Source organism: Orycteropus afer, unplaced genomic scaffold (genome assembly GCF_000298275.1).
Source record: "Orycteropus afer afer isolate SDZICR_OR568_19922 unplaced genomic scaffold, OryAfe1.0 scaffold00282, whole genome shotgun sequence".
Classification (NCBI taxonomy): domain Eukaryota; kingdom Metazoa; phylum Chordata; class Mammalia; order Tubulidentata; family Orycteropodidae; genus Orycteropus; species Orycteropus afer.
Window position 1 is genome coordinate 2,598,632 of NW_006921869.1, and position 13,820 is coordinate 2,612,451.

Consider the following 13,820-nt stretch of genomic DNA (forward strand, 5'->3'; position numbering starts at 1 on the left):
TTTTTTTTTTTAGTTTGTTTCACATTCAGTGTTACACGTACATTTCGTTTCAATCCCCATTAACCATGGCCAACCCTAACCCATCTCCACTCCTCCCTACCCAGTAACCCTCCTCCTGTGCCTCTCATATTTATGCAATCTTGTTTGTCCTGCATTTCCTTTGAATGTTGGTCCTCTGGTGCCCCATGGTCTATTGCTCTAAGGGATGTATTACCATAGAATATGTGGGTGTGTCCTCTTGGGTTGAGTGGTCTACATGTACATCTTGTTAACTATTGGGCTGAGAGCCGGTCACTGGGGGTGAGTTTGGCACATCTCTGTTTTCTTTAGAATAACTACCAGAAACAGAACTTATGGGGTAAAGAGTTTACATAATGTCCTTCTGAAAGACTGTACCAAAGTACACTTGCCACCATAATGTTTAAGAATTCTCATTTCCCTAACATTCTCAGAAACAGCAGACATTCACATTCATGTTCATTGAAACCAATCTGATATGCAATAAAATAGCATTTGTTAAAGAATATTCACTGATGATCACTGATGACTAGTATGATGACAGATTTTTTTTTTCACTTATCGATTTACATTCTCATTTATTTGTAAACAACCCATCAGCCACTCCTTGGAAGGAAGGTTGGGTGATCTACTTCCGTAGTGCTACCACCTCAGAAACCCAAGGAGGGGTCTCCATGAGTCGGATCCAACTCAATGGCAGTGCGTGCGTGCATGTTGTTCAATTTTCTATTGAAGGGATTGTCTTTGTATGTAAGAGCTACTTAGATATTTAAGGATACAAGCTGTTAACTTTGCATGTGATTTTCTTTTTTTTCTTGTTGGTCATTCCTCTTTAAAATTTATACAATGAAATTATGGCATAGCTTCTAATTTAATTGAGATAAGACCATTATCTTTCCTTTAAGGATGTTGCATTTGTACTACTACTTATAAAGCATTTCTTTTCACCAGATTCTAAAAATACCTATGTCTTTCTCTAGAGTCATGTTTTAATTTTCCACTCAAACTATCCATTGAGATATGATATTAAGTAAAAAAATTATTTTTAAAGAACTAACCAGCTGTTATTGTTGCCAGCTGCTGTTGGGTTGATTATGACTCATGGCGATCCCATGTGTTACAGGGTACACCTGCTCCATAGGATTTTATTGGCTATAGTCTTAATGGAAACAGATTATTAGGGCTTTTCTTCCATGCTACCACTGGGTAGGTTAGAACCACCAATCTTCAGGTTAACAATAGAGTGTAAACCATTTGCACTAACTAAACCAAAACCAGTCCATTGCCACCAAGTTGATTCCAACTCATAGCAACCCTATAGGACAGAGTAGAACTACCCTTGTAGGATTTTCAAAGCTATAAACTTTATGGAAGCAGACTGCCACATCTTCTTATGGAAGGTGGGTTTGAATAACCAACTTTTTAGTAAGCAACTGTTTGTTTAACCACTGCATCTCCAAGGCTCCTTTGTAAAACTTAAGGACCTTGAAACTAATCTTATGGGGCTAAAATCAAGGTGTTGGCAGGGCTGTTCTCCTACAGAGGCTCTAGGGAAGAATCTGTTTCCTTATCTTTCCCAGTACCTAGGTCTGCATTATTTGATTCTTGCATTATTTGATTCATTGTCCCTTTTTTCATCTTCAAAGCCAGGGGTATAACATCTGTGACTGCTTCTCTCAGCTTATCACATGGCCTCCTTTTCTGTCTGAAACTGTCTTCTGCCTGTCTCTTATAAAGACTCTTGTAATTACATTGGGCCCACCCAGATAATCCATGATACTCTACCTATCTCAATATCCTTAACTTAATCACACCTGCAAAGATTCTTTTTCCACATAAAGTAACATTCATAGGTTCCAGGGATTAGAACCTGGGTGTTGTTTGGGCAATCTTGAGCTGACCAAACCCCACTTATCTCCCCAGCCTCATGGTATGCCCTCTGCACTCTAGCTACATTGTTCTCTCTCAGTTCCTTGGACACACCATGCCTCCTCCAGCCCAGGTTATGTTACATGGGCATCAGAGAAAGGGAGAAACCATTCTCCACAACCAAAGCAAAATAATTTCAATTTCCTGGATAGTCAGGATAGGTGAGCATAGCCAACAAAGCTAGAAGCTATACTGGTTAAAGTGCTCAGGGAGAGAAGCCATGAGTGGTGGGCATTAGGGGCCTCTTGGAGAGCAGCAACCCCAGCAGAGACTGTTAGCTTAGGTGACTTGAGGTGGTCCTCAATCTCCTCTGAATTCTTCTGTTCAGCCTGATTGCTCACCAGGGCTTTTGTGTAAGTGTGAAGGAGCTGGATTCAGGTCCAGAAACTGAGGGATGAACAGGGGCAGCCTAAAGACTCAAGGCACAGGGACATGGATACCAACTGTTAACCAGGTTAATGGGAAGACAGGGACACAGGGCCTAGGAGGAGTGACTAGGCAGAGCACAATGAGATAACAGAAATGAACATCACTTGTGTTGGTCCATCTACCTCATCCCAGGGCCAGTTTTCTGAGAATCCAACCCATCCACCTACTAGCTACAGAGGAGAATTTGTTGGGGGCCAGCACAATCATTCCAGGCTGCTGCGGGCTGTGAGCCCAAATGGTGACTTACAGCTGTGGACAGTCGTGAGGCCAGTGTCATCTCCAGGTTCCCCTTCAGGCCTACCAGGGGTGGCACCAACGTCAGAAGTTCTTTCACCTCCACAAACACAGGCCAGTGCTGGTGAGAAAGAAAAAGGAGATAAATCCACAGGCACATACTGGCACATCTCTGGACATCCCTTGAAAGAACCTTCAGCAAGTTATTTCTCATTCCCTACAAAATAAGGATGACTAAACAGTTTCTTAAATTGCTTTAAACTAAAAACAAAATAATGATGAAGCCATTTAACTTTTTGAATACTGTCTAATGGATCCACATTAGTGGCCTCAAGCACACTCCTTTCATTCTTTGGTCCTCAGAAGCCAGGATAATTGGAGGCTGAGCTAGTCAGAGGCTGAGGGGTTGGATCTGGCCTGAAAATGGGCCTATCTATCTGTACAAAGTGTTCATAGAAATATAAATTAATAATGAGTTTGAAAGCTGGGAAAGTTCTCACAAATTGAGAGCCCTGGTCAGTTCAGTGGGGCTGAGTAGTAGCGATAATTTGATCAGGGACAGTCATTCTTCAGACTGCCACAACCTTGCCTTCCTTGATGCTGCCCAGGCACTGAAGCTAGTGGAAGTCTCCACTGACCCCCAGTCTTGTGCTGTTGATTTTTCAAAATAGGTATGTTCTATCAAAGTAATAAATAAATTAGGTAGACCAAAAGGCTGGCGGTTCATACCACCAGCCACTCCTTGGAAGGAAGGTTGGGCAATCTACTTCTGCAGTGATACCACCTTGGAAACCCAAGGAGGGGTTGCTATGAGTTGGATCTGACTTGATGGCAGAGAGTTTGGTTTTTTGGGTTTGGTGTTTTAAGAAAATTGGAAAAGAAAAAATAATTTTTTTTGTGTGGCAGTGACAACTATTCCTACCTATTTAATATGCAATTAAGTTGCCAACTGATTTTGTTAGCTAGGAGGCAGGGACCCGAGGTTAAGTCCCAGTTCTCCCACACAAGAACTGTGTTGTTATGTGCCGTAAAGTTGATTACGACTCATAGAGATGCTATAGGAGAGAGAAATGTCCCACAGGGTTTTCTAGGCTGCAATCTCTATAGGAGCAGATTGTCAGATCTTTCTTCCCAGGGAGCTGCTAGTGGCTTTGAACCACCAAACTCTGGCTGGCAGCCAAACACTTAAGATGTGTGAAAATCACTATAGCCCCTAGAGGATGTGGGAGAACTCTCTATAAAGCAGTCCTCAATGACAAAGTAGGAATTCCTTATTTAGGTCTAGAATTCTAAAACCAGGAGGACTTTCTAGGGTAGGGGTTAGATATCTTCATGGCCCAGAGAGATTAAAATAAGTTAGTAGGCTCAGATAAGGTATTAAAAACTGATAATTTTTAGATGTAATCATGATAATGAGGTTATGCTTTTGTTAGGGGGAAAAAAAAGTCCATTATTTTAAAGATACATTAAAATACTTATGGAAAAAATGATTATATTTCTTGGATTTACTCTAAAACAATTCCGAGTTCAGAAGGATAACGAGGGTTGGGGATAGATAGATGAAACAAGATTGTCTGTAAGAATATAACTATTGAAATTGGTGATAGGTTCCCAGGAATTCATTTTACTAATTTATTCTATTTTTATAAATGCTTTAAGTTTTCTATAATAAAAACTTCTTTAAAAGTGGGCTGAAAAAATTAATTTTAATATCTTGGCATCCCTGGGTGGAACAAGCGGTTAAGTTCTCAAAAACTAAACCAAACGATGGTGGTTTGAATCCACCCAGAGGCACCTCAGAGTCCCCGGGTGGTGCAAAACCTGCTAAACAAAAGGTTGGTAGTTCAAGGCCACCCAGAGATGTCTCAAATAAAGGCCTATGAATCTACTTCTGAAAAAGTAATCACTGAAAACCCAATGGACCACAGTTCTACTCTGACATATGTGAGATTGCTATGAGTTGGTGTCGATTCAATGGAACTGGTCTGGAACATGTTTTATGAGGCCTAGAAGTAAAAAGATTGGGCTATAGGTCCTTGTAGAACTCCTTCACATTCTCAGATATAGGAAGATGATCCTTTGTTTACCTTTTCCTCCCTCTTTCTTTCTCTCCCTGTTTTTCCCTTTGTCTGATCAACACAGCTGCTAAATTCAGAATCCATTCTTGGCTCTGATTGTATTACGAGTCTACCCTTTCCGAATACTTAATAATATAGAAGAAAACTGTGAAGGACTTCCAGCAAGATGGTGGAAAAGGCATACAAGCTATATAGACCCTCTACAACAAAGAACTGAAAAACCAATCGAAACAGTTACAGAAGATAATCCTAGTACCCTGAACTGAGAAGAGAAGGATAAAGAAGTGGATTAAATACTGACTAGTATAAGAACCTAAATGAAAACAGTGAATAGGGAGACAAATGGAGCTGTGAACTGTCAGGTACCCTGATGGGGTGGCCATTTTGAATATTTGCAAACAGCAATCTGGGCAGCAACCTGATAATCACCTCTGCTTGCTGACGACTGCACAGGCAACAGCACTGGTGGCTGACGACTAGAAAAGTGCAATATTCCCCTGGTTTCCCTTGTTTCCCACACCCTTCTGGTGTTTGGAAGTGTGGCCCAACCCTATCCCCACACATCTTCTGGACTGGCAGGAATTTCATCCTGGACCAGGCGTCCTGCCAATAACTGTATGTTGTTGAACTGGTCCCAGGACTAGGTACCCTGTACTCAGCCATCTTTTGGGCCACCAGGAACTTTTTCTGAGACCAGTTATCCCACACCCAGCCAGTTTTCGCAACAGCAGGAACTTTTTCTGGGAATGGGATCCTGAGACCTTGAGATGGTACGAATTTAGTTGGGGACCAGATGCTCTGCCCACAGCTGCTTTTTGGCAGAAACTCCCTCTGAAACCAGGCACCTTGCTCCCAATTACCTTTTCGACCAGCAGGAACTGTTTGTTGGTCTAGGCACCCTGATCCTAGACACCTTCTGGACCAGCAGGAACTTGTCTGAGATCAAGTACTCAGCCCCAAGTTGTCTTGTGGGTAGAATGGAACTAGTTCTGAGATCAGCCATCCTGCTCCCAGCAGCATTTTGGGTTGCCAGGAACTTTTTCTGGGACCAGGCACCCTACACCAAGCCCCTTTTTTTGGATGGCAGGAACTTCTACTGAGAGTAGGGACCCTGCACTGAGCTGCCCTTTGGGCCAGCTGGAACCTTTTTTTAGCTCCAGGTGCCCAATCTCCAGACATCTTCTGGTCCAGCAAGAACTCATCTGAGATCAGGCAACCTGCCACAAGTTGACCTCTGAACAGGCATAAAATAGTAATAGAAACAGGTGCCCTACTCCCCACCACCTGCTTAGCCAACTGGAACAGCCTGAGTACCCTGCATACCCAGTTTTGTTTATGTTTGTTTTTAAGTTATACATTTTTTTCTTCTTTCTTTTTATCTTTTCTTCCTGCCCTTCCCTGGTTCTTGTTTACTTGTCACCCCCCTCCACCCCTTTTTCCTGGTTCCCTCTTTCTTTCTGTTCTTTTTCCTTTTTTGTTTCTCACATCCCCCCCTTTTTTTTTTTTTTAGCATTTTCTGTATTTTTCTTTATTATTCTCTCTTGCTCACTTCTCTTTCCTCCCTCACCCAATATTCTTTTTCCTTTTTTCTTTGCCTTCTTTTGTCTTTTTTTAACTTTTATTTTTCATTTATTGCTTTTTCTTTTTGCAGTTATTGCTGCTTGCTTATGCTGTTTCTGTTTTTGGCTCTGTTGTTTTAACTTTTTTTTTGGTATTGGGTTTCACTGTCCCACTGGTTGGGAGACAACAACCATACCCACACAACCCAACCACATCCATATCTCCTGCAGTCCCACCCAGTAGGTGAGTGCCACCATGTGTTTCTGCACCAAATAATCAACAATAGACATTAGCTAATACTTGCCCAAATTATCTTCAGCTGCACTATATGAATGGCTAACAAAGATTTGTGCACACACTCTCATTCTCTATCAAACCCACCAGGAAATAGCTGGTAAGTGCCTAAGTGCTGCCAAACTAGTGGGCAGAGTAGCAAACTAGCTCTGCTCACTCAGAAAAAATAACATAAAGCAAACAAAACAAAATAAGAAACCAGGGCTAACTGCTCCACCATACCAATTAAATACAGAAACAACAACATCACAATGTCTTGGAGACAAATGACAACCCTAGATCACACAAAGAAGCAAGATAAAGAAAAAAAAGGATGCGAATGCAGAGCCAGAAAACCTCCTTGAGGAAGAAGTGGCATTGGAACTGCCTGATAAGGAATTCAAAAGGATTATATTTAGGTATCTTCAATGGATTGAGAGATAGATCAAGGAAAACACCAGGAAAATTAAGGAAAACAAAGGCAAAACTCTAGAACAATTTAAGAAAACAATACCAGAACAAACTGGCAAAACAAATGAAAAGTTAGAAACCATACAAAAAAACAGCAAATAGAAATCCAGAAGATTAATACTAAGATTTCAGAAATAGATTATACCTTGAAAGGGCTAAGGAGTATAATCAAATCAATGGGAGACAGAAATAGTGAGACTGAAGACAAATCCCTCAATATAACTTTGTTAAGGCATTAATCAGAAAAAAGATCAAAAGAAAATGAAGAAACCTAAGATTTATGTGAGACACTATCAAGAGGAATAACTTACATGTGATCAGACTTCCTGAACAGGAAGAGAGAAATAAAACCACAGAGAAAATTGTCAAATATTTGTTAGAAGAGAACTTCCCTAATATGATGAAAGACAAGAAGATAGTCATTCAAGAAGTTCAATGACCCTCAACATGATAGACCCCTCCCAAAAATAAATCACCAATACATATCATAATCAAACTTATCAAAACCAAAGACAAATAAGAATCCTAACGGCAGCACAGGAAAAACAAAAAGTTACTGAAAAAGGGCAAGCAATAAGACTAAGCTCTGATTTCCAGCAAACTCCATGCAGGTGAGAAAGCTGTGGAGTGACACATATAAAAGCCTGAAAGGAAAAAAAACTGCCAACCCATTGAGAAGAGGAAGACACAGAGAGGTGCATGGGAGGTACAGACAACAAAGATGAACTCTTTTGTACATATAGTACTATGCTGTCAGTAATGGCAAACATTGACCTACAGGTGGATAGATGGGTGGACAGGCTCAACAATTAGGTATGTCTATGCTGGGGGGAGTGTGCCCATGACCATGCATAGAGTTGGCAGACAATGTTTCTACAAGTCTATTTGTATGTTCTGTAAGAATGTCTACGTGTATAGTAGAGCTGACCCGGGACAAGGTTGTGGTGGCTTCTTGGGCACAGCTAGCTACCCTGAGGGAGTGAATAGTTGGACCTGTGGGCTTGGGACTATGGTCACTGGGGACATCAAGCTCAACTGGCATAACATGCTACACAAAAACACTGTTCCACATCCCACTTTGGCAAGTAACAATTGGGATATTAAAAGTTTGCAAGCAGCCATCTAGATGCAACATGGGTTTCTCCTCATCCAGAGTAAAGAAGAATGAAGAAAACCAAAGATGCATGGAAACAATTAATCCAAGAGTGGAACACCATGGGATCCTCGGCCTATCTGACTATGAGACCAGAAGAACTAGATGGTGCCCAGCTACCAATGTCAACCAATTTGAGGGGGATCTATGTAGGACATCCTGGATAGAGTGGGAGAACAGCATGGAACAAAATTCAAAGTCAAAGAGAAAAAAAAGGGACCAGTTTTGCTGGTCTGAAAGAGCCTGGTGGAACCCCTGAGACTATGGCTCCTAACTGCCCTTCAGGTCTGGAACTGGACACACTCCTGTGGCTTCCAGCCGAACAAAAGATAGGCATATAAGCTGAACATTTAATTAGGTAGCTACACTCTTTGGAGAGATCAATCATGGGAGAATAGAAGGCCTGTGTATGCATAGGGAGACAGCTCAGAAGGTAGGAGTGCATGGGAGGGAAGGACACAGGGAACAGGTAACTAAGGGGAGGAAATGGGAAGAGAGCCATTGCATTATGGGAAATTGCAATCAATGTCATGAGATAAGGTATATGTGAACTACTGTATGGAAAATGAATTTGCTCTGTAAATTTTCACCCAAATCACAATAAAAATTAAAAAAGAAAAACTGACAACCAAGAATTATAAACCCAGCAAAACTACAAATATGATAGTGAAATTAGGATATTTCCAGATTAACAGAAATTATAGGGATTTGTTAAAACCAGATTAATCTTACAAAAGATCCTAAAGGGAGTTCTTGGAACAAAGACCCAACTGCAGACAACAACCGACGAATAACACACATGACACCATAACTCAAATACAGGAATATCTAAAGTAAAATAAATTTACAAGACTAAACAGGGAACTGAAACATCAATCAGTAAATAAGGAAAACTACAAACCAGAAGAGGGAATAAATAGTGTAGGTATAGAACTTGCAAATGGAATGGAAATCAAGACAAGTTTGAGATAGAACAGACTGTTTTAAACTTGGGAAGAAAATAACAAATCACAGGATAACCTCAAAGAAAACTGAAAAACTTTCTCACCAAAATAATAAAGAGGAAAGGCAGAACTATTTAGCAAATACTAAAACAACCACTTGTCTGTCAGTTTGTTGAACTGGTGGCTTGAGTGTTGCTGCAAGGCTGGAGGCTATGCCACCTGTATTTCAAATACCCGCAGGGTCATCTACGGTGGATAGGATTCAGTAGAGCTTCCAGACTATGACAGACTGGGAGGAATGAAGGGGCCATGCCCTTCTCAAAGAACTGGCCACTGAAAATCTCATGAATAGCAGTGAAACACTCTCTGATATAGTACTGGAAAACTTTATGAATAGTCCTGACACATTGCCTGATATAATGCTGGAAGGTGAGCCCCTCAAGTTGGAAGGTACTCGAAACACAACCTGGGGAAGAGCTGCATCCTCACAGTAGAGTCTGCCTTAAAGATGTGGATGGAGTAAAGCTTTTGATATCTCCATTTGCTGATAAGCCAAAACCCAAAATAGGAAGAAACAGCTGCAAACATACATTAATAATTTTAACACATGGTATATGAATCTAGGAAAATTGGAAGTTGTCAAAAGTGAAATGGAACACTTAAAGATCTATATTCTAGCCATTAGTGAGGTGAAATGGACTGGTGTTGGCCATTCTGAATCAGAGAATCATATGATCTACTATGCAGGGAATGAGAAATTGAAGAGGAATGGTGTCACATTCACTGTCACTAAGAATGTTTCAGGAGCTCTGGTAGCATAGTGGCTAAGACACTTGCCTGCTAACCAGACGGCTGGTGGTTCAAACCCACCAGCCACTCCTCGGAAGGAAGGTTGGGCAATCCTACTTCCATAGTGATACTGCCTCGGAAACACAAGGAGGGGTCGCTATGAGTCAGGTTTGACTCGACGGCACATAACAACAACAACAACAACAAGAATGTTTCAAGATCTATCTTGAAGTACAATGCTGTTGGTGATAGGATGATATCCATATGCCTACAAAGAAGACTAGTTAGTACTGTTATTATGCAAATTTATGCACCAATCACTAAAACCAGAGATGAAGAAACTGAAGATTTTTTACCATCTTCTGCAGTCTGAAATTGACAAAATATGCAATCAACATGAACTGATAATTACTGGTGATTGGAATGAAGAAGTTGGAAACAAAGAAGAAGCATTGGCAGCTGAAAAAATGGCCTTGATGATAGAAATGCTGGAGGTCACATGATAGAATTTTGCAAGATCAATGACTTATTCAGTGAAAATACCTTTTTCAACAACATAAATGGTGGCTATATATGTGGACCATGCCAGACGGAATACACGGAATCATATTGACGACATCTCTGTACAGAGGCAATGGAGCAGCTCAATATCATCAGTCAAAACTAGGCTAGGAGCTGACTGTGGAACAGACCATCAATTGCCCATATGCAAGTTCAAGTTGAAGCTGAAGAAATTTAAAACAAGCTCAAGAGAGCCAAAATATGACCTTGATTATATCCCACCTGAATTTAGAGATCATCTGAAGAACAGATTTGATGCACTGAATACCAATGATTGAAAACCAGATAAGTTGTAGGATGACATCAAGAATATCATAAATGTGTGGAGAGGCTGGGAATCTCATACACTGCTGGTGGGACTGTAATATAATACAACCACGGTGGAAAGCAGTATGGTGATTCCTTAAAAAGTTGGAATTAGAAATACCATTTGACCCAGCCATTCCATTACTAGGTATTTGTCTCAAAGAAGTGAGAGTCAGGATAAGAATAGATATATGCACACCTATGTTCATCACAGAACTATTTACAGTAGCAAAATGATGGAAACAACCTAGGTGCCCATCAACAGAAGAATGGATAACCAAACTCTGGTACATAAACACAATGGAATACTATGCAACCCTAAAGAATAACATAGAATTTGCAAAACACTTCACAATATTCCCTCCCCTCCCCTCCCACCCCTGGTAACCAACAATATTAGGTATGTCTATGCAGGGAAGAGTGTGCCCAAGACCATGTGTAGGGTTGGCAGACAATGTTTCTACAAGTGTATTTATATGTTTTGTAAGAATTCCCAGGTATATAGTAGACTTGACAAGGGGCAAGGTTGCAGTCACTTCTTGGCCACAGCCAGCTACCTGGAAAGAGCAAGTACTTGAACCTGTGGGCTCAGGACCATAGTCACAGGGGACATCAAGCTCAATTGCATTACACACTAAACAAAAACACTGTTCCACATTCTACTTTGGCCAGTAGTGACTGGGATCTTAGAAGCTTGTAAGCGGCCATCTAGATGCAACAATGGGTTTCTCCTCATACACAGCAAAGAAGAATGAAGAAAACCAAAGATGCTCAGAAACAATTAGTCCAAGTGACTGGTACACCATGCACTCCTCAGCCTATATGACTATCAGACCAGAAGAAACAGATGGTGCCTAGCTACCACTGTCAACCACTTGGAGGGGGATCTATGTAGGACATCCTGGATAGCGTGGGAGAATAATGTGGAACAAAACTCAAAATCATTAAAAGAAAAAAAAAAAGGGACCAAGTTTGCTGGTCTGATGGAGCCTGATGGAACCCCTGAGACTATGGTCCCCAGCTGCCCTTCATGACTAGTATTAAACCCACTCCTGTGGCTTCCAGCCAAACAAAAGACAGGCATATCAACTGAACATTTATATTAGGTAGCTACAATCCTTGGAGAGATCAATCATAGGAGAATAGAAGGGCTGTGTATGCACAGGGAGACAGCTCGGTGGGCAGGACTTCATGGGAGGGAAGGACACAGGGAAGAGGTGACTTTGGGGAGAAAGTAGGAGGGGAGCTGTTGCATTGTGGGAAATTGCAGTCAAAGTCATGAGACAAAGTGTATGTGAGCTGCTGTATGGAAAGTGAATTTGCTCTACAAACTTTCACCCAAATCGCAATAATAACATTAATAAAAAGAGTATCATAAATGAAGAAAGCAAATGGTCATTAAAAAGACAGAAAATGAAGAAAAGACCAAAATAGATGTCAAAAGAGATTCAGAAACTTGCTCTTAAATGTAGAGTAGCCAAAGAAAATGGAAAAAAATGACATGATAAAAGATCTGAACAGATTTCAAAAGTCATCTCAAGAATACAAAGCAAAGTATTATAATGAAATGTGCAAAGACCTGGAGTTAGAAAACCAAAAGGAAAGAATATACTCAGCATTTTCCAAGCTGAAAGAACCGAAGAAAAAAATTCAAGTCTCTAATTTCAATAGTGAAGGATTCTATGGGTAAAATATTGAACAATGCAGGAACCATCAAAGACAACAGAAGGAATATAGAGTCACTGTACCAAAAGGAATTGATGGATTTTCAACTATTTCATGAAATAGCATATAATAAAGAACCAATGGTACTGAAAGAAGAATTCCAAGCTGCACTGAAGGAACTGGTGAAAAACAAGTCTCCAGGAATTGATGGAATACCCATTGATATGTTTCAACAAATGAATGCAGCACTGGAGACACTTACTCATCTATGCCAAGAAATCTGAAAGACAGCTACCTGGCCAACTGACTGGAAGAGATCTGTATTTGTGCCTATTCCAAAGAAAGGTGATCCAAGAAAATGGGGAAAATTATTGAACGATATTATTAATGTAACACTCAAGTAAAATTATGCTCAAGATAATTCAAAAACGTTTGCACCAGTATATTGACAGGGAACTTGAAGAAATTCAAGCTGAATTCAGAGGACATGCAATAAGGGCTAACGTTGTTGATCAGATGGCTCTTGGCTGAAATAAAAAGAATAGCAGAAAGATGTTTACCTGTGTTTTATTGACTATGCAAATGCATTTGACTGTGTGAATCATAACAAATTATGGAAAACTTTGCAAACAATGGGAATTCCAGAACACTTAATTGTGTTCATGAGGAATCTATATATAGAACAAGAGGCTGTCATTTGAACAGAAGAATGGGATACTGCGTGGTGTAAAATAAGGAAGGGTATGCATTAGGGTTGCAACTTCTCATCATACTTATTCAATCTGTATGCTTAGCAAATAACCTGAGAAGCAGGACTATATGAAGAACATGGCATCAAGATTGGAGGAAGACTCGTTAACAACCTGTGATATGCAGATGACACAATCTTGCTTGCTCAAAATGAAGAGGTCCTGAAGTACTTAGAGATGAAGATCAAAGACTACTGTGTTCAGGATGGATTAAACCTCAATATAAAGAAAACAAAAATCCTCACAACTGGACAAATAAGCAACATCATGATAAATGGAGCAAAGACTGAAGTTGTCAGGGATTTCATTTTACTTGTATACACAACCAACACCCATGGAAGCAGCAGTCAATAAATCATATGCTGTATTGCATTGGGCAAATGTGCTGCAAAAGACCTCTTTAAAGCGTTAAGAAGCAAAGATGTCACTTTGAAGACTAAGGTGCACCTAACCCAAGCCATGGTACTTTCTTTTTCTTTTTCTTGTGATTTGGGTGAAGATTTACAGAGCAAATTCACTTTCCATACAGCAGTTCACATGCACTTTGTCTCATGACATTGACCACAGTTTACAATGCAACAGCTCCCCTCCCACTTCCTCCCCATAGTTACCTCTTCCCTGTGTCCATCCCTCCATGCACTCCTGCCTCCTGAGCTGTCTC

General features: G+C 40.5%; 1 protein-coding gene across 1 annotated transcript in view; it reads right to left on the reverse strand.

Annotated features, from left to right (window-relative positions):
• The window catches only part of SLC41A3 (solute carrier family 41 member 3), a 175,468-nt gene that overhangs the window by 111,753 nt on the left and 49,895 nt on the right, over positions 1-13,820 (reverse strand). The window contains exon 2 of the mRNA XM_007950606.1: positions 2,624-2,731. Within this exon, the coding sequence (XP_007948797.1) occupies positions 2,624-2,731 (108 nt within the window). The remainder of the gene's footprint in view (positions 1-2,623; positions 2,732-13,820) is intronic.